At 40.0% G+C, this 22,931-nt stretch overlaps 2 protein-coding genes across 2 annotated transcripts in view; one reads left to right on the top strand and one right to left on the bottom strand.

The window, feature by feature from the left end:
• The window catches only part of ece2a (endothelin converting enzyme 2a), a 64,656-nt gene extending 47,026 nt beyond the window's left edge, over positions 1 to 17,630 (top strand). The window contains exon 4 of the mRNA XM_072441416.1: positions 16,404 to 17,630. Within this exon, the coding sequence (XP_072297517.1) occupies positions 16,404 to 16,694 (291 nt within the window). The 3' untranslated portion in view covers positions 16,695 to 17,630. The remainder of the gene's footprint in view (positions 1 to 16,403) is intronic.
• A 2,160-nt stretch (positions 17,631 to 19,790) lies between these two features.
• Positions 19,791 to 22,461, bottom strand: camk2n2a (calcium/calmodulin-dependent protein kinase II inhibitor 2a). The gene is made up of 2 exons (XM_072441419.1): positions 22,053 to 22,461; positions 19,791 to 21,475 (listed from the first exon to the last, which is right to left on the bottom strand). The coding sequence occupies exons 1-2, from the start codon at positions 22,219 to 22,221 to the stop codon at positions 21,405 to 21,407; spliced, it is 240 nt and encodes a 79-aa protein (XP_072297520.1). The 5' UTR covers positions 22,222 to 22,461; the 3' UTR covers positions 19,791 to 21,404.
• Between the last annotated feature and the right edge of the window lie 470 nt (positions 22,462 to 22,931).

The raw sequence follows: 22,931 nt of genomic DNA, 5'->3' as shown, positions 1-22,931 counted from the left end.
AACACACCGCGCACTGCAGGGCTCACTATCTGACAGCACTTAAATAGACTAACGCACCAGGCCGCGGACCAACTTCAGCCCAGGGAAGATTAGAGAGCAAGATGAAGACCTGGAGGAGGAGGGGTAGCATACAAGGAGAGGTGATGGGAAATCAAGTGCAGCGCGAAGGCTGGGTATATTCAGTCATTTCTGGGAACTGTGTTTAATTTGTTTCACTATTTCAAAGAGTATTCTCTTCTGTGCTTTTTTAAATTTTCACTTTTTTCTTCCTGAAAGCTGTCAACATGTCTCAGTTCATACTGGGATTTTTTATTTCATAGCAGCTTTTCAATTTATTTTTAAGCAAATCTTTTAAAATATGACCAACTGTAACCTAGCTGCTATTAGCAACAGCAGAATGAGAAAGGCATAAATCCTTGTTTGGCTTTGGGCACTGCGGTTATGTAATGTTTGCTTTGCACGGCCATCAGCCAAATCCCATGAATGTCAATGAACCCGCTCTCTCCCTCTATCCAAAGTACAGTTATTTTATAAAACGCTTAAATTCCCTGAAATCCCTCTAATTTGAGCAAATTTGGTGAGTAAATGTAGTGTTTTTAAGTTGCCTCATTTTACGGCTTGGTGATATGGCAAGAAAAAAAGTGTCACAAATTTCACTCGTTTTGATCAATTACAATTTTGTATTTATTTTGCATTAAAAAGAAACAAATATGGCTTTCAAACAAGATACATTTACTTACGTAAATGTATCTTTTTAAGTGCCATTAGACATGACAGGTTAGTCCAATCCAAAGCAGAACTCTGCTCCAAACCTCGTGCATTTACCGATAGAACATTTGGGGTACACCTCTTGTTTATCTTTTTAAACAATTAGATCTCGATTTGGCTTAACATACAGATGTTAAAATCGCAGGTATGAGCTTTAAACAGGGACCATTGGCTTAACACGGGAGTCAGTTTTTCCTCTTCCTTGCACACTTTTCCCCTCTCACCTCCTCAGCAAAAGAAAAAAAAAATCCCCTCCACTAACTCCTGAATCTCTTCCAGGCCCTGTTTCCATAGCAACAGGTTGCCATGGAAACTAGGTGTCAGTGCAGTGCATCCCGTCTGCTTATCGGCAGGGAGAGGTGTGAGAAGATTGTTTTTTTTCTTTATCTTTAGTTTATACAAATTAAAGGTTTGATAAAAGGAAAAGGTTGTTTGTCTGAACATTCTCCGTACAACCTATTGTACAATTGTTTTATGTTTTTTCCCCAATATTTATGTGGTGGTGTTATTAAAAAGGCCTATCAGTTGACCAAAGTCAGTCTCAGTGAAACTCACATTCAAAAACATTACTCCTGTCATTTTTTTTACCTTTTCTTAATGTATTATTTTACACAGTAGTACCAGTAAATAAATAAATCTTTTCTAAATTTGCCTTTGGCCTGCCCTACTTTTTTAATACAATGTTGGAGTTGTGAGTTGGCGTCTCATCTGCTTTGAGAAATCCATGTGCTTGAAATAACTGAGCCACAGGTTGCCAAATGATGCAATTATACAGAAATGGCAAAAGGTACCAAGACTTTTATGTTGTTTCCAATTTAGGAAGCCACAAAAAGAAAGCAATGAGGCTAAACAAAGCAGCTCACGTGTTACTATGGATTTGCTTTGTGGAGCAACCTTTAATTGCAGTTGGTTTAAAATGTCTGCTAAGAATGTCCTATTTTATTGCAGATGTGAACCCAAAGCATAGTTTCCGCATGCCAGTGACTAATAAAACCGATCTTCAGATGCCACTATGCTGCCATTCAGAGATAATGGCCAATGACAAACAAACAGAAGGTGTGATGATGATACACTGTGTTACACTGCGGCTAAGATGATATCACTTATAACTGTTAATAGCAACGCTAAATCAATTTTATGTGAATCTGTTTTGATGTGAAATTATACAAGCAGTGAGTCAGCATGTGGTAAAAGTAAACATCAAAATCAAAAATGGAGCTGTAAAAATATCAATGACGTGATCTCTACCAGGATTGTCATATTGTAGGGCTGTGCAATTAGTTGAAATTTTGTCGAATAAAGATTCAGTTTTAGATTGTCAATGATAAGCTTGGGTCCTGCTCTATTTTCTAAAGTTCACTGATAATGTAGGATTTGTGGCACTTGTAAAGTGTAAAATAAACAAAACATAACATTTTTGTTACAATTTGTCCATCGCAATGTTAGATTAAAGAAATGTTTATTGCTTGGTTGTTAGAATTAATGCTAATTTTGGTGCAGGCTGTTATGTCAGTAAAATAAAATAAGTATGTTAATGTATATAGTTCAACTGTTACAAAGGGCAAGTGGTTTGAATTAGATTAGTCATGTCTTTAGTGCTGTATTTGGCCTGCAGGATTGACCGCTGCAATTAAAATAGCTCACAAAGAATATCAAGAGTCAACTACTTCTTTACACCAATCACAAGAACACAGATGGTCCCTTGAATTGGCTGTGACATTTTCAGGCACCAAGCTTGTCAACAATTGATGATTTATTTTATTTTTTTGAATTTCAAGCTTTGAAGTATACTGTTACTCTGCAGCTTTGATGCCGTTGGCAAGATGTAAAGGGGTTTGCTTTATCCATCTGGGATTATTCTTGGTTAAAAGGGCGGATGTTGTTTTAATGTTCATAGAAACTGTACTTACAATAAAACTCTGCACTGAAGTTCTACCTCAAACAGACATTTAAGACATTCATTATCTCAGTAGGAAACCTCCGCATTTTACTCGTCCTTCACTCCTGCTGACATGAGCTAGGCTTGGTCAGAAGGAGTATAGCTGGAAGCTTGACATATTGGGCATGTTTTAGGCTGAGCGCGGAAATCTGAGTACATGGAGACAAGAACATGCAAAGTTCACTTTGGGTTGTCCCAACTGGGAATCAAACCTAATTGTTTCATCTGAGCTGAGATTGCCAGTTTGTGTCTTGGGCTTGGATTTCTGAAAAATACTGATTATGAAGTTAATTTTCCTAACAGACTGACTAGTGTTGTGATGAAGTGTCCCATCCTCTTCACCTGTGACTCACTACTGCTCCTGTAAACATGGCTTCAGACTCTGCCGGGGTCCAGGGCAGTGGCGATGGGAACAGTTCAGGACACACATATGAAGCCTTGATTTCAGTTGAGGTCAAATGAAAAAGAGTTGTGTGTGGCAGTTGCAGGGGAAGCCTGTCCTAAAAATAACATGCTCTTGAGAGGTGCAACACCTTGAGGACAGGCTTGATGTATCTATATGAGACACAAAGCATCCTGATACAGACCGGTAACAGTTTAAGCCATTTTTTAAATCTTATTTCTAATTTATTTTTATAGAGGATTTTTTGGCACCAAATCTGAGTCTCATTTCCTTGTGGTGTGGACAGCCGATTAGTCCTCCCACTATCGGTCATACCTTTCGTCCTACTGCTCACCTGCAGCCTTGTTCTGGCTCATTCCCAGCATAGCAGCACGTTTCCCTGGCTGCGCATGTGTGGTTGATATGCCGGTGTGTGTTTAGCGAGTTCCTTCCTTTTACAGTACAAAATGACAACAGAGCTGGCTCAGAAGAGACGGAAATCTGCGCAGACAAGAGATGCGATGCGATCCTTCGCGTTAATAAACGCACGTGTAGCAGCGGGGCTGTTGCGTGCTTCTGCACGGGGGTGAGTGTGCGCGTGCGCACTTTTCAAAAGGGGACCAACAGTCGCTTGAGTTCTCAAATCGAAAAAAAATGTTCTATTATTCCTTTAACATTTGAGCTTTCTAGCACAGCTCCTCTGAAGCTGTCTCTCTCTTTAGGTGTCCAGCTGCGACACCACGTTAATCTTTCAATGAAATAATTTATCAGAATATTCTTCCATCCATCCACCTTCTTCCGCTAATCTGGGGCCGGGTCACGGGGGCAGCAGTCTAAGCTTCCCCCTCCTCAGACACTTCCTCCAACTCCTCCCGGGGTATCCCGAGGCGTTCCCAGGCCAGCCGAGAGACATAGTCCCTCCAGCGTGTCATGGGTCTTCCCGGTGGGAAATGCCCGAAACACCTCAGCTGGCTCCTCTCAATGTGGAGGAGCAGCGGCTCTATGCCAAGCTCCTCTCGTGTGTCTGAGCTCCTCACCCTATCTCTAAGGGAGCACCCAGCCACCATGTCTAGGAAACTCATTTTGACCGCTTGTATCCGCAATCTTGTCCTTTCGTTCATTACCCAAAGCTCATGACCATAGGTGAGGGTAGGAACCAAGATTAAGCCTTTTTCTCAAGCTTGACGGCATCCCTTACTTCCGTTGTCAACCACCGGGTTCGGGGATTGCCACTGCAACAGGCCCCTGAGAACTTGCAACCACAGCTTGGAGCAGCCGCATTGACAAGTCAAGAACATGGTCCACACGGACCCAATGTCCCCAGCCTCCCCCGGGATCTGGGAGAAGCTCTCCCGGAGGTATGAGTTGAAGACCCTGCTGACAGAGGGCTCCGCAAGACGTTCCCAACAGATGCACTTGGGCCTGCCAAGTCTGTACGGCTTCCTTCTCCTAGCCAACTCACCACCAGGTGATGATCAGTTGACAGCCCCTTTCTTCACCGGAGGTCAGATGACACAACCAGTTGATCATCTCCGGCCCAGGGTGTCCTGGTGCCACGTGCACTGAAGGACACCTTTGTGCTTGAACATGGTGTTTGTCACGGACAATCCGTGGCTAGTGCAGAAGTCCAATAACTGAACAACGCTCGGGTTCAGATCGAGGAGGCCATTCTTCCCAATCACCCCTCTCCAGGTGTCACTGTCATTGCCCACGTGGGCGTTGAAGTCCCCCAGTAGAACAACGGAGTCCCCGGTTGGTGCACTGTCCAGGACCCCTCCGACTCCAAGAAGTCGAGTACTCTGCACTGCTGTTCGGCCCGTTGGCCGACACAACAGTGAGACACCGGTCCCCAACCCACGTAGGGACGCGACCCTCTCGTTCACTAAGGTGAACTCTTAACAAGTGGCGGCTGAGCTGTGTAACTATAAGCAGGCCCACACCAGCCCGTAACCTCTCCCCACGGGCAACAACCGGAGAAGTGGAGCGTCCAGCCCCTCACGAGGAGATGGGTTCCCGTGCCCGAACTGTGCGTGGAGGTGAGGCCGACTATACACCGCTCAACCTCCTGCACTAGCTCAGGCTCTTTCCCCCCAGCGAGGTGACATTCCATGTCCCCAGAGTCAGTTTCTGGTTGTCGAGGCTCCTGCCGTCAACTGCCACCCATATCTCTGCACCGGTCCCTTACAGATCCTCCTGCAGGTGCTAGGTCCACGTGAGGACGGCCCCACGTCGCTCTTTCTGGCTGTGCCCTGTGGAGAAAGGCCCGGCCACCAGACACTCACCGCCGAGCACCCTACCCAGGCCTGGCTCCAGGCAACTTAACTGGCCTTGTTGTAGCATAATGGGCTTCTGAACTGCTCTTGGTCTGACCCATCACCTAGGACCTGTTTTTCTTGGGAGACCTTATCAAGGGCTTGAAGCCCCTGACAATATGGGGTCATTCGGACCCTCAAACCCCTCCACCACTTAAGGTCGCGGTTCAAGGAGGGGATTATCAGAATATTCTGATAAATGATTTGTCATGTTTTTATCTAGGTGTTGCGATTAAACAGAATGTCACAATGCACAACAGACTTATTTTTATTTAGTACACTGTGGACTTGACGCCCAGTCTTCCTGCTGTATTCCTCCTCCTCTATTCCTCCTCCTCCGTCAAAATGTAGGTGTATTTGATATTTTTGTCCATGGTCATCTTTTGTAATGTAAAAACAGATTCTGGTTCTGCATCTCTACAACAGACGGTCTTGGAAAGGTTACATTATGCTAATATCTGTATTGTGTTATGCGTTAGCATTCTAGTTATTTTCTTGGGCCTATGTCTAGCCAAAGTCCAGGTTGTGTGTGCAACCAAGTTTATGTGAGATTAATTCATTACTTGTGATTATCATATGATTAAAAAAACTATTTGGTTTTCTTACTTCCTTTGTGCATTGTCATTATGTTGCAAAATGGGCATTGAACATGAGACAAACTTGGAGACGAGGAAAAGTTTTCACCAAAACCACAATTTCTTTTAACCTGGAAAATAAAGGTTTATAAATTTAGTAAAAATCAAACCATTCTACTTAAACTGTTTGGACTTAAATTCCTTCTCACATCTGTGTATTTTTCTTATAAGGCTGACTAATTAATATATTTATTTTTTATGAATTAAATAATATATCTATCACAATTAATCAATTAAAAATGTTTTTCTCAGTTTGGTAATTATTGTCCCGACATGATAGGATGCATAGATTTGTTGTGTGCTCCTTACAAACACACATAAACTTCTGACTGACTTCTCAGACAGAATCTCCCACAATGCTTCCTGTGTAACAGGAACAGTCTTCTGTAAATGTGATTGTGCACATTTTACATTTTATCTGTTTTATTAGGTGTCTGTGGTCTGTGATCTCTGAACGAGTGTCTCCCTTTGCAGTTTTTGCCTGCAGATTTATGAATGGACTCCAGGACACTTCAGAAGACTGTCCTGTCCCCTTTTGGGTGCCCAGGAGACTCTCTCAGCAGACAGGCACACTAGCCCAGTTACTTATCCTACACCCTAGATCTCCTCTTATCTCTGGCCCAGCACTAAATTAAATTAATCAAATAATCAAGATGTATTGAATTCCAGAGAAGTACATGTGAAGGTTTGAGAAGTGTAATAAGTGTCCTGGGCTGGTATTAAATTTAGAGGCTATGAAAAGAGATTCACCAGCCAAAAAGAGGTAAAAATCTCCCTATTTTTGACTCGGCGTTCCTTCTAAGCTAATAGAATTTTCCCTTACTTAACTGTGAATATGGTGTTTTTGTAGCATACTCTGTTACTTCTCCGTTTTGGGTTTGTTTGGGTGCTTTGGCCCTTGACTTCTGCTCCAAATCTGACAAATGCTGACAAATATTGCAAGAAGCTTACCTCTGCAGACCAGGCACACCACATCTGCTCAGAGATGCTTAGGCATTGTCTTCTAGCTCGTGGTGTTAAGACATGAATTTTAAGTTTAAAGTATTAATATGCTGCATAAGATATTGCACCCACCAGCATACACAGTGGTGATAAGACTATGCTTGACCTGCTGTCTGTGTTCATATGCCAAGGCGTATACTGTAGTGTAGATCATTACTTTTGTCTTGGGCACCATACAATGCAATTCAGAAAAGACAAGTGCATTCTGGGAGGTTGATTAACAACACAGTAAGTGTACAATAATCGCAGACCTGAAGGGAGAATGTGGGCGTACGGTTTATTTATTTTTTTATACTATTTATTTATTTGTCTTTAAAAGGGGACCATGTACAATTAGAGGTTTTAAAATGGACTTTGACGTCGGATGCAGATATTTTCTCTCTGTCTTTGAAACATCGCAGCCATAAGAAATGATGTTGTATGAAAATCTTAATACAAGCCGAAAACAAGCCAACATAATGCAGTTCTGGGATCGTGACGGTGGGCGGCTGTGGGCGTCTCAAATGTGCCTCTGTTGTTCTCTCTCCGCCAGTGTGAAAGTAGTTCAGTAATTAAAGCAATCCTCTCCCTGGTCTCCAATGTGAAGACAAGGCAGAGAGAGAAGAGGCTGCGGGAGAGATGAGAAGAATGAGAAGATAAAAGCCAGAGATGGTTATTTTTGATGCAAAGTTGAAAAAAGCAAGTTTTAATTTTAGCATGGCGCGGCAGGATGCTCAAAGAGTGGTGCTCGAATACACAGATGTTGATTGGTCAGACTTGATTGGTCAGACTAGGTTCTATGCACATACAACATACACTAAAGCTTTCAAAATTATGGAAAAAAAGAGATTTTGTTGATGCATCATTTGAGTTTCACTGTCGGACATTTTAATTTAGCATCTTCTGGCATTCCTCACCATTTTGTTTGTGTTTGTGTTTGGATAAGAGTCCCATCCTGACCTAAATTTGTTACTCGGACAAGCACTAAACTTTTGTTTCCATGGGAACCAGCCTTGCAAGAGGCAAGAAGAATCCACGCACTTATAAAGTCTCCATGTTTTCTCATGTTTTTTAGTTAGCCCACACAAGTAGGATTTACAGCAAAGATGCAGATAATCTATAGACAGTCTGTATACAGTTCATTAGGAGGAGGAGGAGGGGGAGAGCGGGAAGCAGAGCAGTGAAGAAGACAGTGTCTCTGATGTATAATTTATGAGTGCAGTGGTGGGCGGAGGAGAGGGGCACCCAGCACCATGCTCACGTTTTCTCTCCACTCCATAATGTACAATACAGGAAGAGCTTTATGTTTTTAGGGGATGATTGTGAGAAAAGTATTTAATACCTCTTTTTTATTACTTTTTCATCTCTAAAATATAACATTTCTTCATCTTTCTATTATATCAGCAGAGGCATTAGAGATGGTAGTAAGCACATTTTATACTACTATATCTACTCTATGATTTTAACTGTGATTTAGTATTTTAGCCTACTTTTTGTTAATTTATTAAAGGTGCCATAACATGCTTTTTTTCACGTTTCGTAGTCTATCCTAAGTGTATAATTGATAATAATAAGGGTTGTGCAACACCCTTAACATAATAGTTAAGAAATATCACCCAGACCTTGGACCCCAAGAGCGATCTGGCTCCCCCGCCCAACCCGTGACGTAGTGTGTCCCCCACAGCTGTCTGCTCCGCGATGCGCAGCTCCGCGCCAGTGAGAAACGATAGAACTTCAGATCAACACTACTTTGAGACTAAATAAATCTGGTGTTTATTCTACAGCGTGCGCAGAACAGATATATATATATATATATATATATATATATATATATATATATATATAGTCTTATGTCCATCGCGCTCTTATTTCCTGGTTTTTCGGTATCGGATAGAACTTCTCTCCGCGAGGCGGGCGATGGGCACATTCCTTCAGGGAGGGGGGGCTGCAGTAAACAACCAGAGTGGAGACCAGTAAGGGAGGGAAATTTATAAAAGATGATATAAAAATATGACCTAAATAAGAAGAGTACCTCCTCTTCGCTTCTCTGCTGTGTCCCACTTCAAGTTATTGTTCAGTGTTGGCAAAAAAGAGTTGTGGCGGTCTGCTAATAAGAGATAACTGTTTTTTTGTATCCCACTGATCAGGGTATTTAATGGACACATCCTACTGCTGCTTGTCCCCAATCCACACAACAATGTCTCTATTGAGCCACCATCATTTTTACTTGATCTATGCATGTCTAAATACAGAATACATTATATACACGTTATGTCATATTACTGCTATTAAAAGTCACAATCTGTGAGTGTAAATGTTGATATACATTCTATGAATGTGAAACCAAAAATATAAGAAAAAGAGAAAAAAGTGAATGAGGAATTGTGGCTGCCATGATTAGGGGCTGAATAGGGGGCTGAATCAACAGTTGGAGACATGCAACAGTGCAGAATGTTCAGTAGTACAATGTTTGGTCTGGACCTGAGGGCTCCACAGCTGCAAGCCTCCCCCCCTGTCCAGCAAACTGTGTGTGTCAACATTATCAAACCATTCCTGATTTCATCATTATTTGGATGGAAGAAATATACTTTTGTTTAATATACCATGCACTTTTCAAAATAGTATTCAATTGTGTGTCTTGAACTACTGCCTTTATGAAACCTTTATTAACCCTGCATTTACTAACTTTATTTTATTAAAAGTGCATTAATAGCAAATCTTTCAGACATGGAAACTCCATATATATATATATATATATATATATATACTGCATAGTATTTATATATACTGCATAGTATTTATTATTGCACACACGGACGCACACAAACATACACATATTGCTGTGTTAATTTTGACACTATATTAAAATTTTAGTTTTAGTTGTGTTTTTTCCATTGATTTTAATTATCAATGTTATAACATGGCTTCATAGTATGTGTTTCTTGGACAAGGGTTTGGGGCTGAAAAGTGGGACTTGGGTCTAGTCTCCTTTTCATTTTAAGTCATTATGAAAAATGAAAAAATCACACTGGAATATTGCTAATCTGCTTGCTAATTAACAAAATTACAACACTTTAGGCAGTAGCTTTAAGAACAATTCAGTGCTGTCACTTATTCATACTATTGAAAAAGCTGTTGAATTCCCAGGACATGTGTATCCTATTGCCTTTGTGTTGTGGTACACTGAAGACAGGACAGGATACTTAGACCGTTGCTTCCGTCACCATGCTGAATAATTGACTAGAGGCCTTAATGCTTTGTATTTGTGTGTGCTGCTGAAACGTACTACTGAAACGAGTGTGAGACTGTGAGTGGTTTCCCCTAGTCCCCTGGAAAAGCCCACTGACTTGAAATCATTTTACCAGGGCCAGAGGGATACTACAATGACTATAACATTGAGAATGTGCTGCTTACATCCATTGATCAATGGACATTTAGATTAAATCAATAGTCACAAATCATTATCATCCCACAAACCTTGTAGTTCCAGGTAAACTTGCATTTTATCTTAATGGTTTTTTGTACAGTCCGGTACCACAGAAACAGTGGTTTCATAGCATTTAGCAACATTTTGACCAACAGAAACCTGTTAGAAAATCAAAAAAATGTAAACCTCAACTAAAAACTATATTTGCCTAACCAGCCAGTATTTGCCTGACATTCTCTCAGAAAACAGAAGTGTCTGGAAGACTGTAAAGGGCATCAAACAACCATCCTAACTTGTGGCGGTTGAAACACACTAATTTGTAGCTTTGAAAATGGGATCATGGGGTCATCTCCTCTAAAAATATTCTCATATAATTTAGTACAAAATAAGTAACTTGGTTTAGCTCAGAAACATAAGAGTTTTGGGCTTCACTTGTTGATTGCACAAATCTGTGCCATTTCTCTGTTCTCTTGTTCTAGTTTTTTCCTTTTTCACTCTTTTTTCACTCCTTTTTCACTATGGCATGAACAGATCATGTGTTTCTTTGTACAGTGATAGAATGTGACTCATCCAGGCAGGTGAGGGTGGGGTGGAGGGTCCAGTGTGCACAGGTCTGAGTTGGGACACAAATCTTGGATCTAGTCATCTTCTGTTGTTTGAATGTATCAGACCTAATCCTATGAAGAGAACCTGATTTATTTAAGTGATACAGAGAGTTATATCCTGAAAATGTTACACATACCTTTTTAAATATTAATTAGGCTAATGAATCCCAATTGCCTGAGCTCGACCCTCTTTAACAGCAACACAATTGTTGTCCGTAGACCCAATTACACTCACTGGCGTGTCACTGTACAACAATTACCATTGAATTACTGCGGCAGCGGCACTGTGTGGGCAGATCATTTACAGTGTTGTGGCATACTACTTGCAGGATATCTGTGGAGTCTTAAAAAGTCTTAAAAGTTGATCAATTAAATTAGTTTAAATTAAGGCTTTAAAAAGTATTAAAACAATTGAAAAGATGTTCCATAATTCAAGCACATAAATATCATTGCTAAATAGCTATGTTTATTCAATTCAATTATTCTGTTCTCTCCACTTTTCACTGCAGCCAGCTCGCGTTGCTTGCACACATTTTCCCTGTTATGTGAGCTATTTGCTCATAGTGCAAAGTACCATTAAACCCCCTAATTTTAGTTTTAAGTGTTCTCTCACAGATTAAAGGATTGTCCTTCCTTTATTCTGCTCCAGGATCAATAGACTTCTCTCAGCTGTGTGATGTTTTAACGACTCCTACCTTTAGATCACTTACATTGCATTTGTTAAATTATTCTTTCTTGTTTTTCTTTCCTGGTCTAAAAGGGTAGTATTCTTTTACATTTAACCATTAACCACAACAATTTATGGTGTTAAATATTCAATTTGGTCATTAAAGTTGCGATGAAGTCTTCATTTTGGTTTTAAAATTGTCTTAAAAGTGTTTTAATTTTTACTTCAGGCTCCCTGCATATACCCTAACTTGTGTTGATATAGTACACACCACTGTCTTAAGCTGATCTCTCTTGTTACGTCTTAGTGTGTGAATCTGTCTCAGCGATGTACCCAAACACATGAATAAAGTGCATGTAACCTGCTGTTTGTTCAATGCTGAGGTGATGCCTTTGGTCTGATGATACAGGGAGCTGGAGTTACACAGTACAAGTCCAAGCAGCACACCTTTCAGCTCATGAATAATGGCTGCCCAGGTGATGTCAAGGCTCTCCCGCTCAGGTTTCCATCTCAAACAACCACCGAGGATCACAATCCCTTTGAACTGAAGCATTTCCTCACAAAAGTACTCCAGTTTTGCATTGTGCTCTAATCCTTACATGTGTTGTGTTAACATTCTGGTCTTGTCTTTTTAAACTTGATATTCACTCTTAAATTAAAGTATTGAGTAACCTAACTTAAATAATTGTTTAACAAGCCCTGAATATGACAAAGTACAAGTAAATTACTATAATTACTGTTATTTGCTTTTTTGATTGGAACAGCATGTGTTATTGTGCACGCATCAGCACTTTGCGCTGGTCGCAGTGGGGGTCGAACAACAATACTTAGTTTGCCCCACTGAACTAGTGCCAACTGAAAATCTTTCTCATATTCACATGTACTATTTATTTACAGCATTAAAAAAAATCTACATATTAGGAAACAATGAAGAAGAAATACAATCATTTTTGGATATACATTTGCACAACAAAACAAAAATATTTGGTGCTGAAGAAACAGTTATTGAAATCCAAAGTGCAATTAAAAGACTAAAATAAAACTCTCTGGGGAGTGACTGGTTCACCTCAGTGGTATAAAGCTTCAAAAGACCCACTTACCTCTCTGCAGAAGGGAAGGATCGACTTGACTGTGCCTCATACGGATCAATCTCAATTCTGAACGTGGACTATTCTTTATACACCTCAAATATGTCCAAAAGAATGAAACAAATACTCCCAAATTTACAGTAGTTCACAATGATCAGACAAGATTTATTAACAAATGACAAACTCAAGAAAACAAGACGATCTTTATACATAATGAACCATACAAAAACAACAACAAAAAGGCTGTAGTAACAGGTTTGGACGTTGAAAATGTTTAATTCTTTTAGTTGGCCTTATTTATTTAAAGTGCTGAGCAAACTTCAAATGGATGATTTAATAATAAAAAATATTGGGGCCCTTTACAACTGACCAACATCAAGAATTAAAATGAACAGTCACGTGACATTGGTGAGGCAGGGCTATATCTGGTCCTCCCTCTTTTTTGCTTTTTACTTGGAACCATTGGTCCAATGTATTGGACAATAAAAAAAAAAAACATAAAATTGCCTGCTACGCCGATGATGTTTTATTGATTTTGACCAAACCATACATTTCCATACTGCATGTGATGCATTTCCTTCATATTATTGATCCAATATCTGGATACAAACTGACTATACAAACCCGCTTCTCCCCATTGACTTTTTGAAAGTCCTTCCTTTTTAAATGGCAAAGGGAATCCCTCAAATATTTAGGAGATGTTGTTCTCCATAAAGATTTGTCAACAATTTTTGAGAAAAACTATACCCTCTTTTCCATATTTAAAGCCATACTAAGCCAAAGTATTGCAACTATTAATATGTTGCTCATATTTCTCTATCTATTCCAGACTCTCCCAAATCCAATCCCCAACATGCTATTTGAAAACTATCAAAGTATATCAGCTGAAGGTTGGGGTGTCCCTTGTCTGAAAACATACTTTATTTCAGCTCAAATCAGAGCATTGCTGTATTGGTGTGACCCAGAATATGAAGCTCAATAGAAAAATATATAGAATGTGCTGGAGTTTCTTCTACAGGCTTTACTCGCAGATGACAAACAGCTGAGTCATATGCAGGAGGTTGAGAATCCCTGGGTAAAATCTGTGCTTACGACCTGGAAAGAACTGATAAAAACATGCAAATTAAACAAAGACATTAAATCTTAAGATGGTTGTTGTTGTTGTTGTTGTCTTACTTTTAATGACTGTTGGCAGCCAACTGAAAAGGTGCATTTACCGCCACCTACAGTTGTGCTGTAAGTCTTGAAAGTATGTGTTTTACGCTTTACCGTAAAAAATAAAGAGAAAGAAAATCAACTGAAAAGCTTTGATATATTGAATGAATCCTTTGGCTTGGAGAAACAGGACTTTTATAGATATTTACGAATAAGGAACACGAGTAAGGATGTAACTCTCTGACTGAAATCTTTATCAAGGCTTATAAATCAGAACTTTCAAGGGTAATAATATCTAAATTATATAAATGTGTTTATAATCTGGACAACCACCCTACTAAATATATTGAACATAAATGGGAAAGATGGGGTGATTTTGTTTTGACTGACAAAGAATGGGAAAATATATTTCCATCACAATGGAGGACCACAAAGTCACATCTGTAAAAAATTCTGTTGGAATAATGTATCCTGTTTTTTGTTGCCAGGAGGTACACTATTATCATGTGTTCTGGGACGGTCCTGTTGCTCAACAATACTGGAATGAGAGTAGCAAGGCATTGCAGACTATTTTTGTCATCATCATCTCACTCAATATCAGAACTACGTGTTTGGGCCTCAAAACTCCTTCCATGGACACGATAAATGGATATATTTTGAGCACACTGCTGGCAAAAAGTCCCTCACAAAAAAGTATGACACAAACTGCGCCAATGTTCAAGGACTGGACCGAGATTATCTTTGACGTACAGAAAATGGGGTTAATCACATTATGTACAACTTAACAGGGAAATTGACAAATTTGACTGACTTTGGACCAATTTTGGACTTTGTGTTCCCTGATTCATTATTTATGTATTATTATTTAATTTTTTAATGTCCTCTTTCTTAAATTTATTTTTATCTCATGTGTTTTTTCCAGACTTGTGTTTTAACATTTTGAAAAATTACAAATATACGAAGGAATTGTAAAGAAAGTTAATCAAAAGAGTGAACTCCAAACTAGATCTGGCTGAACAGATCCTACTAAAACCCAACCACAAACTTGTTCTTCTACTTAACATTTTTACTTCAGCCCATTTCCCGCTGTCAGTGTCACCACGATGAATGAACAATTCATATTGTTCTGTTGGAGTCGAATCATGTGAGAAGAGCAGGGCCCACGTGCTCCTCTCTGCTCTGGTCCCTAATGTGAAGGGTGTGGTCTTACCCACTGCTCCCACACTGAGGCCCTCACTCCCCTGTGGCCCCTGTGCATCTCAATGTCACACGTGAGCCTGCACAGCTCACTTCAAAGCTCTGGCAGAAGGCGTCCGCAGAGACCAACTGAAGAGGAGGGTGTCTGTAGGCTTTCATACTTTGGTTGTGTGCATCAGTGGTAACTATGCACTATGCAGTAAAAAAACAGACTAGGGTGTTACATTACAGTGCTTTTTTTAAGCCTCATCACAAAACGGTCCTGGGTTTGACTAATGGGCAGTGCAGGGCCTTTCTGTGTGGTGTTTGCATGCTCTCTCTCTGCCTGTGTAGGTTTCTTCAGGGTCCTCTGGTTTCCCCTACTACTAAAAACATGTCAAATAGGCTCCCAATACCCCTATAAATGAAATTCATAATCTCAGCTGGATTTTTCTGATTAAATAAGGAAAAACTGCAGTTAAGACTTGTGTGAATCTTGCCTCTTCACTCTCACACAACTTTCTCCTGCTCAGCCTCAACCACCTGTGTATGTGGGTGATGTGCAGTTTCCCTTTGAAGTACACAAGCCTAATGCACGTGTGCCTCTCACATGAAGCAGAAGTGATCTGAGACCACGACAGGACCGCAGCAATAATTATTCATACTAGGAGACCTTTGCTGTTAGCACACTGTCACAGCACATTATCAAATCACATACTGGATGTTTCAGCTCCTTTTTGCTACGGTAGATACTGAGAAACTATGTACAGATGAATTCATTTGAAATTCATCTTTTGCTCACCATCACACAAAAACATCACAAAGACAACATAAAAGTGGAGTTCAACCTATATATCAACCTATTTTAATTCTAATGTAGATTTTGTTTGCTTCTGTTTTTAGCCCTGGTTTAACGCCGGCTTGTCCATGTTTAGTTCTGCGTATGGTTCCAATTTATTCCCAATTTTAATGATGTGGTGTCTGTGTGAAGTAAATACAACATTGTTTCAAAAAAAGTACATATAATTTGTATACTTATATTATCCATCCATCCATTTTCTACCGCTTGTTCCCTTTTTGGGGTCGCGGGTGACTGGAGCCTATCCCAGTGACTTCGGGCCTTATATTATATTATGTACAAAGGAACATAAGTTTCTTTGCATTCAATATCTAAATTATTTTCACTATGTTAACAACTTGCTAAATGTGGAATGGTACAAGTGGGGTATAAAAAATGCTAAAAATGTGTAATTTTAACTATTTTGCAGATCAGCCGCTGCCTAAAGCCCGGAGGACGCTTCATCTCCATCACTTTTGCCAACCCCTTTTTCCGGAAGCGCCTCTATGCCCGTACCGAGTACAACTGGTCCATCAAAGACTATACTTACGGCGATGGCTTCGAGTACTACATGTATGTGCTGACCAAAGGAGAGCAACTCTGTGCTGAAGATGCAGCTCTAGAGAGAAAATGGATGGAAGACCCACCTCCGAATCCTCCCACGTCCCAGAAAGAGATGTCAGAGCCAGAGGACGACTTCTTGTCCGCTATAGGCCTATAATCTACTATTGGCTGTGATGGACAAGAAGTATTTAATTGGACTTTCAAACTTGTCTACTTTGTATCACAGTAACTAATTGCTCTATTTCTGTGAACAAATGCAGACAATGCAGACTCCATTTTGAGGTTATCACATCTACCTCCTCGTGAGCAGGGATACTCATTCTGTGTTAGTACAGCAGAGGTTTTCAGCCAGGTGCGCTGTTGAACACAACCTTTGTTTTATTTGGGCTTGGAACTAGCACAAATAATTCACTGGGTTGCTATGTGTGACAAAATCTTTTTTATATACGTTATTTTTAAATGTGGTCATTTTGAAGATGGAGCAATCCCAAAATACAAGGCAAATTGCTATATCTGTGTCCTACACTTTCTACACTATATTGTTTGGCTGTCAAATAATGAGTCATTGTATCATGTGCTTTCTACTCCAAACTTAAGGGGAGTGTCCCATGGAGCAGCTCAGATGAGCAGTACTTGTTGGGGTAACATGAGCAGATTTCTCACTACAGTTTAAATATAGACCAGAGACAGGCAGGAAGACTAGTGACTGCAGGCGACCACATTAATAAAGAAGAAATCATTTATTTTTAATTCTCCACTGAGATCTAATTACTGTCTATTTTAGGACACCAAAAAGGTGTGATTTTTCAGAAGGCTTTCTAATTATTTTGCCTATATCTTGCGCATGAAATACTTAAAAACATTTTCATTGCTTCATCATGGCCAAAAATGTGTTCTTTCAAGTTTGTAATAATATGTTTATTTAATATGTTGCGGCACAGATTTTTAATACATTTTATGGTTCATGTGGACTACAGTTAAACTGGTGCTTGTCAGAATAAATGACCATCACTTACGGGCTCCATACGTGACTTAATTCAACATTGCTTATATTTGCCAGTTACCATAGTGATCAATGTTTATAAAATGTAGCCTAGATAAGACAAGGCCAGAAACCAACTGTTTGAGACCTATTTAGTCAGGCATATTGCATCAGACTGTGTGGGTCCTTATATTGTTTGTTATGAACTGAAGTTGCTTAGCTGGATGACACGGTATCATTTCACTTGTTGTCGGTTGGTAGACCTAGCATTATTGTTGCCAAGTTAATTATTATTACTGACTTGTATGAACTAACTGAAGCATATTGTCAATTGTGAGGCAAAGGCAGGCAGATACTTTCTTTGTTCATGTTTTATTGTGTCCTTCCCTGATCTGAACTTCCTTGCAGAGTGTCTATATGTACGGAGGTTCATTCATGGATTGTGTATACAAAGTACAGTACAAAGTGTGTATAGTTGGTAGGCTGAAGTACTGTAGGTCAAAGTACTGTAGGTCAAAACATCTCTGCTCCTAATCTCAGTGTAATAGTACTTTTCTTATTTCCACCTCTATAAGATGTTTGATCAAGTAACATTTTTATTTAGCATTTCTGACATCATCAGATATTGTGTAGGTGTTCCTGTAATGGTTAGACCAGAGGCTCTTAACCTTTTTACATTGAGGATTTTTTCAGTACAAAAGTTACCTGGGCCAATTTACTAACTAACTGCGAGGTGTCCCCTGCTGCACTATATCGATAAGAATCTCTGGTTTCAATGGTAAACAGCAATGTATTTACTGTATGTAAGACGTAGGAGATTGACCTCTGTAGATCTGTGTAGTTTATTGCATCAGACAGATATAATGGGAAAGTATCAGTTCTCCATGTCAGAGATAGTGGTGTGGAGTGAGGGAGAACGCCACAGCGGCTTTCAGCAGAGCTCTATATTAGCCTATGTCCCTCGGGGCAATATAATGGCATAATATTCTGTATGACAGACTTGTGTAACTGGCAGGAATATTAATGGATGTCCACTCAGGATGAGGCAAAAGAATTGAACCAAAGCTCAGTGTCCACCACACTCACACGCTGGACCTGCAAACTCAACACAACACAAGGCCATCTGCTGATGATCTGTGCTTAATCTTTGGCGCATTTGTCTACATGCTCAAAGCGTGCACTCAGCTCAGGCAAGACAACGTGATACCTTCAGCAGCAAAAGGTTTTACAAATAATAAGCAACTAACGACAACACAATTGTGCCCATGTGATCATGATAAACAAATATTGTCGTTTCTTGGCCAAATATAGCATAGCACATAAAGTATGTATTAGCTTGATATTTCAGGTTGAATCATGTATTTCGAATACTGCAATAGCTTTAAAGGGAGCGAATGGCAGTCATAAAAATCACATTCAATGAGTTATGTCATAGAGTTGTTTTTTGTACGTGTCCATTGTCCATCAGGATACACTGGCTAACAGGAAGAATATGGTGTGTCTGAAACAATAGCCCAAATGTGGGAATTGTCCTCCGGACTTCTGGTTGACTGCTTTCTGTTCTGTGTGTGTGATCACGCACAGTTCATGGTGCGCGGTGTGTACAACAGCATGATCGATAGCACTATCTGTTGATTTTGTTAGTTCTCATTTTATCCCCACAGTCAATACTAACAGGAAAGGTCTTCACTGTGGCTGTGGATATTCTGTGTTTACTCCACACTTTCGTTCTGTTTGTTGTCATACTTTAGTTATGAATAATAGTGTGTATTTATTTAGGCAATATTTGGTACTACTATGGGAATTTAACCAAACTGGATCTTCTGTGGCTGGAGAGAATAAAAGTGCGGGTAATAGTAACTGATGTAGTTATTTCCTGTGGAAGGGTATAATCAGGTACTGGCTGCCGGTTATAAACAGTAATTGCACTTGTTTTTTGATAATGTTCATCTGCTGTATTGTGGCAAAGTACACACCAGTGAAGTATTATGGGACAGAGCAGAGACAGACTTGGATGATCATGTGGCTGGTCATGGCTCCCCAGGGCAGTGTCGTTTAATAGATTCACTGGTGTAGGCCAGCAGAGCTGTTTAACTGCTTAACAGATGGATGTGTGTTTCTTCAGCACCTGTTAATTAAGGATTTGTATTTACTAGTATTGAGCTAATTTAGACTGGAAAGAAATGTGGAGTCTTCTGCAGCACTTTGGATTTTATTCATAATAGTGCAGAGGTTAAGATGTTCTGTCATACAGTTAAAAGCCACACTTGCTTTTCCGTTTACCATTTATTTATTCACCAAATACAGTGAAAATGGCATCATAATATACAATGACTCATTCTTAGAATGTCATGACATTTTGTTGCTTTTTTGCTTCATAAAACAATGTTTCATTATTGAAAATATTAAGATTTCATGCACAACAAACCATATCCAGTTTATTCTTAAATAGTGGTACAAAATAAAAATAAAATTAAACAAAACTGTATGTTTAAAATTGTTCAAATAACCACGTTATTTGAGAATACTGTAAACAGTGCAATATACTCTAAAACTGATTCTGAACTGACTCTAAAACAGATTCATCAACAGAGCTCAAGTCACAGTATACAATTTCTTAATAATAGTTTAACATTGATGTGTGCAAAAACTCCAGACACATTCAATTAGTCTTTTAAAAAAGTCCACTGCTGATATAGGATGAGACCAGTGGACCCAAATCCTGGATTCACTCATGAGAAGCCTAGTCTCATTCTATATATCCTCTCTCAGTTATAAATATTTGTGTTGATGAACTTTAAGACGATAGACTAGCATACCATTTAAATAACAAATATTTAGATATAAAAATACAAATATGACTTTTGTTAAAAAGAAACGTGCCAGGGTAAGAGTGGTGGCACCTTTGTTGGCACCAGAGTGACACTTCATGCAGAGATGGAAAAACTATTAAGAGGATCAAACACAAGAGTGCCAAAACAAAAGACCAAATTATATAATTATATTTCCCATCTTTAAATCAACACAGACTTTCATCTCCAGACTTCTGCTGGCCTGTGTAGATATATTGAAAAATGCCATAAGGTAGATATGTGCAGGCAAATGAGCTACATGACGGTGCCTTCCTGCACCTGTGAGATTAGTTAGGGTCAGTCTGGTGGTGACCTAATGCAGTGTTCAGAGGCCAAAACGACAACAGGAAATATTAACATTGCACCATCCGTTAATATATGTTTTTACAAAGACAACCGGTCTCCTGTATAGCAGACTCTACTGTTGTTCTGTGTGTTTTAGACAAAGGGTCAGCAGCAATATAGGAATGCATGGGACCAGTGCTGAAAGGACAGCTCCCTTGGCTGACTGAATCCATGAAGCAAAGCCTAGAAGAGACAGGGGAAGGGGCTAAAGCCTAGCTTCTGTACAACATTGTGAAACGGGCTTGGTTCTTGCTTCAGCTTTGAGTGGCAAGCTTTTGTGTGTTTACAGCGCTTTTTGGAAAGAAAATTAGAGAAGACATGGTCATGAAATTAATTAAGTTCGTCCGTCATCAAAGTCCGCAGAGATTGAGACAGAGCATTTCCGCCATCTCAACATCTTCAAATCGGGATTCGTTTTTGGAGAATTGCCAGCAATCCCAAAGATAAGTCTCCTCCTGAGTCTCTACCTTTTTCATTTCATTTACATTTTCTTAGCATCACATCTTCTTCCTCTCTTCTTCACATGGTTTTGCGTCTCCCCTTCATCACGCCATCCGTTAACTCTTCTTCCTCATCCATTGCTTCGTGCCGTCGTTTGCCTCCTTCAAATCCTTCTCGAACATGCACAGCCGACAAGTGCTTCAATCGGTGATTAAAATTAAAAAAGTCTTCAAGGCATCGGTCAGCTTTAAACCCCGGGTGTGGACTTGTCTTTCATCCCCTTCAGAACCTCATCTATTCGGTCATCCTCAATCACCACTGTAGAGAGAGAAGAAGACTTTTTTTAGTCATGACTTTTTTATGTGCGTTTGTCAGAGTCAAATATTCTACATTATGACACAACTAAAGCACTGGGGGAAGGGGTGCAGATGCTGCTGAATAAATAAACAAACGCCACTGCAAATCCCTGTACTCAAAAGCACGCCCTGGGTTTTGTGCTGAAAACAAATAAAGTGATGGCGTCAGTTGTGTCTGTAGAGAAACCTTTAGAGAGCTCTGTGTTAAACGGGTGTGTCCTGAGGGGATCACCGTTTCACAGATGTAAACATGCACTTGACTAGACCTTTGCAAAGGTTAACTGTCCTTGGCGTTGTAATGCAGCCATTAAAAAAAGAAAATAAAAAAGCAATAACATTAATCAATGAACCTTTAGCATGATAAGCTTAATGTTTTCACTCCCTTTTAAAGCTCAGGTGTTGAGTGAGAGCACATATATTTAAGGCGACACAACATGTCCTGTCACATGATATTGGCAGTTAATAATTAACAATATTAAACAAATTAAAAATTATTTCTGTCACATATTGTCATAAACTGATTGTTTACGGTCATTTACCTCTCTTAGCCCTGCCGATCTGCCCAAGCTTCGGTGGCCTCTTCCCTTGCGACGCAGAGAAAAAGGCGCTTGTGTCCTGCAGTCCGCAGCTAAAGGACATCTGGTTGACCTCGCTGTCTGCTCCGTAGCCGCTCATCTTGCCTTCGTTGTATGGCAACACCTCGGACATTGTGACACAAAAAGGACTTGGAGCTCGTAAGAGAAATAAGAGCACAGAGGGACACGGTGTCTTCCAAATGTATCTTCTGAATATGAAGAAGTTTCCCTTGGAGGATGGATCCTGCTGTGGATGTTGATGTAGTTTGTAGTAATGGTGTCCAGGCGCAGGTGAGGCTCCTCGGAGTGTTTGCTGTAGACTGGAGAGCTGTGTTGCTCGGAGTTGCTGGCTGATGTCTGCTGAGGAAAGTGGGAGATCCCGGGATCATAAAGGAAACCCAAGCAGAACGGTGAAGTCATCCATCCGGGGCTGGCGCGCGCCTCTCTCTCTTCCAGTGCGCAAGGACAAGAGTGACACCCAAAGGCCAGATGCGGTATCATGTCACACAATGGTCCAGTGTGCAACATTGTGACCACTGCAAGGCACGTTGTGGGGCCATTTGTACAAAGCAGTTGTCTTGAATACTCTCAAGCTTTGTCACTCACTAAGAGTATCCCCTAACTCGGATTCAAGGCGAATTTATCTGTTTACTAGTAGTTTATTGTCAATTATTGTTATTATATTGTCTTGTTTTAATTATGTTGATGACCAAAAACCTACAGCACATTCTTAAAGATGTATCTTTTTTCCATCCATCCATCCATCCATTTTCTACCGCTTGTTCCCTTTCGGGGTCGCGGGTGACTGGAGCCTATCCCAGTGACTTCGGGCCTTAGGCGGGG

The sequence above is a fragment of the Eucyclogobius newberryi genome, unplaced genomic scaffold (assembly GCF_026437365.1).
Source record: "Eucyclogobius newberryi isolate DKJ021-1_F unplaced genomic scaffold, fEucNew1.0.hap1 SCAF_12, whole genome shotgun sequence".
In the NCBI taxonomy this organism is placed as follows: domain Eukaryota; kingdom Metazoa; phylum Chordata; class Actinopteri; order Gobiiformes; family Gobiidae; genus Eucyclogobius; species Eucyclogobius newberryi.
This window is presented reverse-complemented; position numbering and strand designations above follow the sequence as displayed.

Excerpts from the sequence above, each read along its gene's own strand:
- camk2n2a (XM_072441419.1), bottom strand. The coding sequence starts at position 22,221 with ATGTCCGAGGTGTTGCCATACAACGAAGGCAAGATGAGCGGCTACGGA. Across the intron at positions 21,476-22,052 it reads GATCGGCAGGGCTAAGAGAG|TGGTGATTGAGGATGACCGA; the intron begins GTAAATGACCGT and ends CTCTCTCTACAG.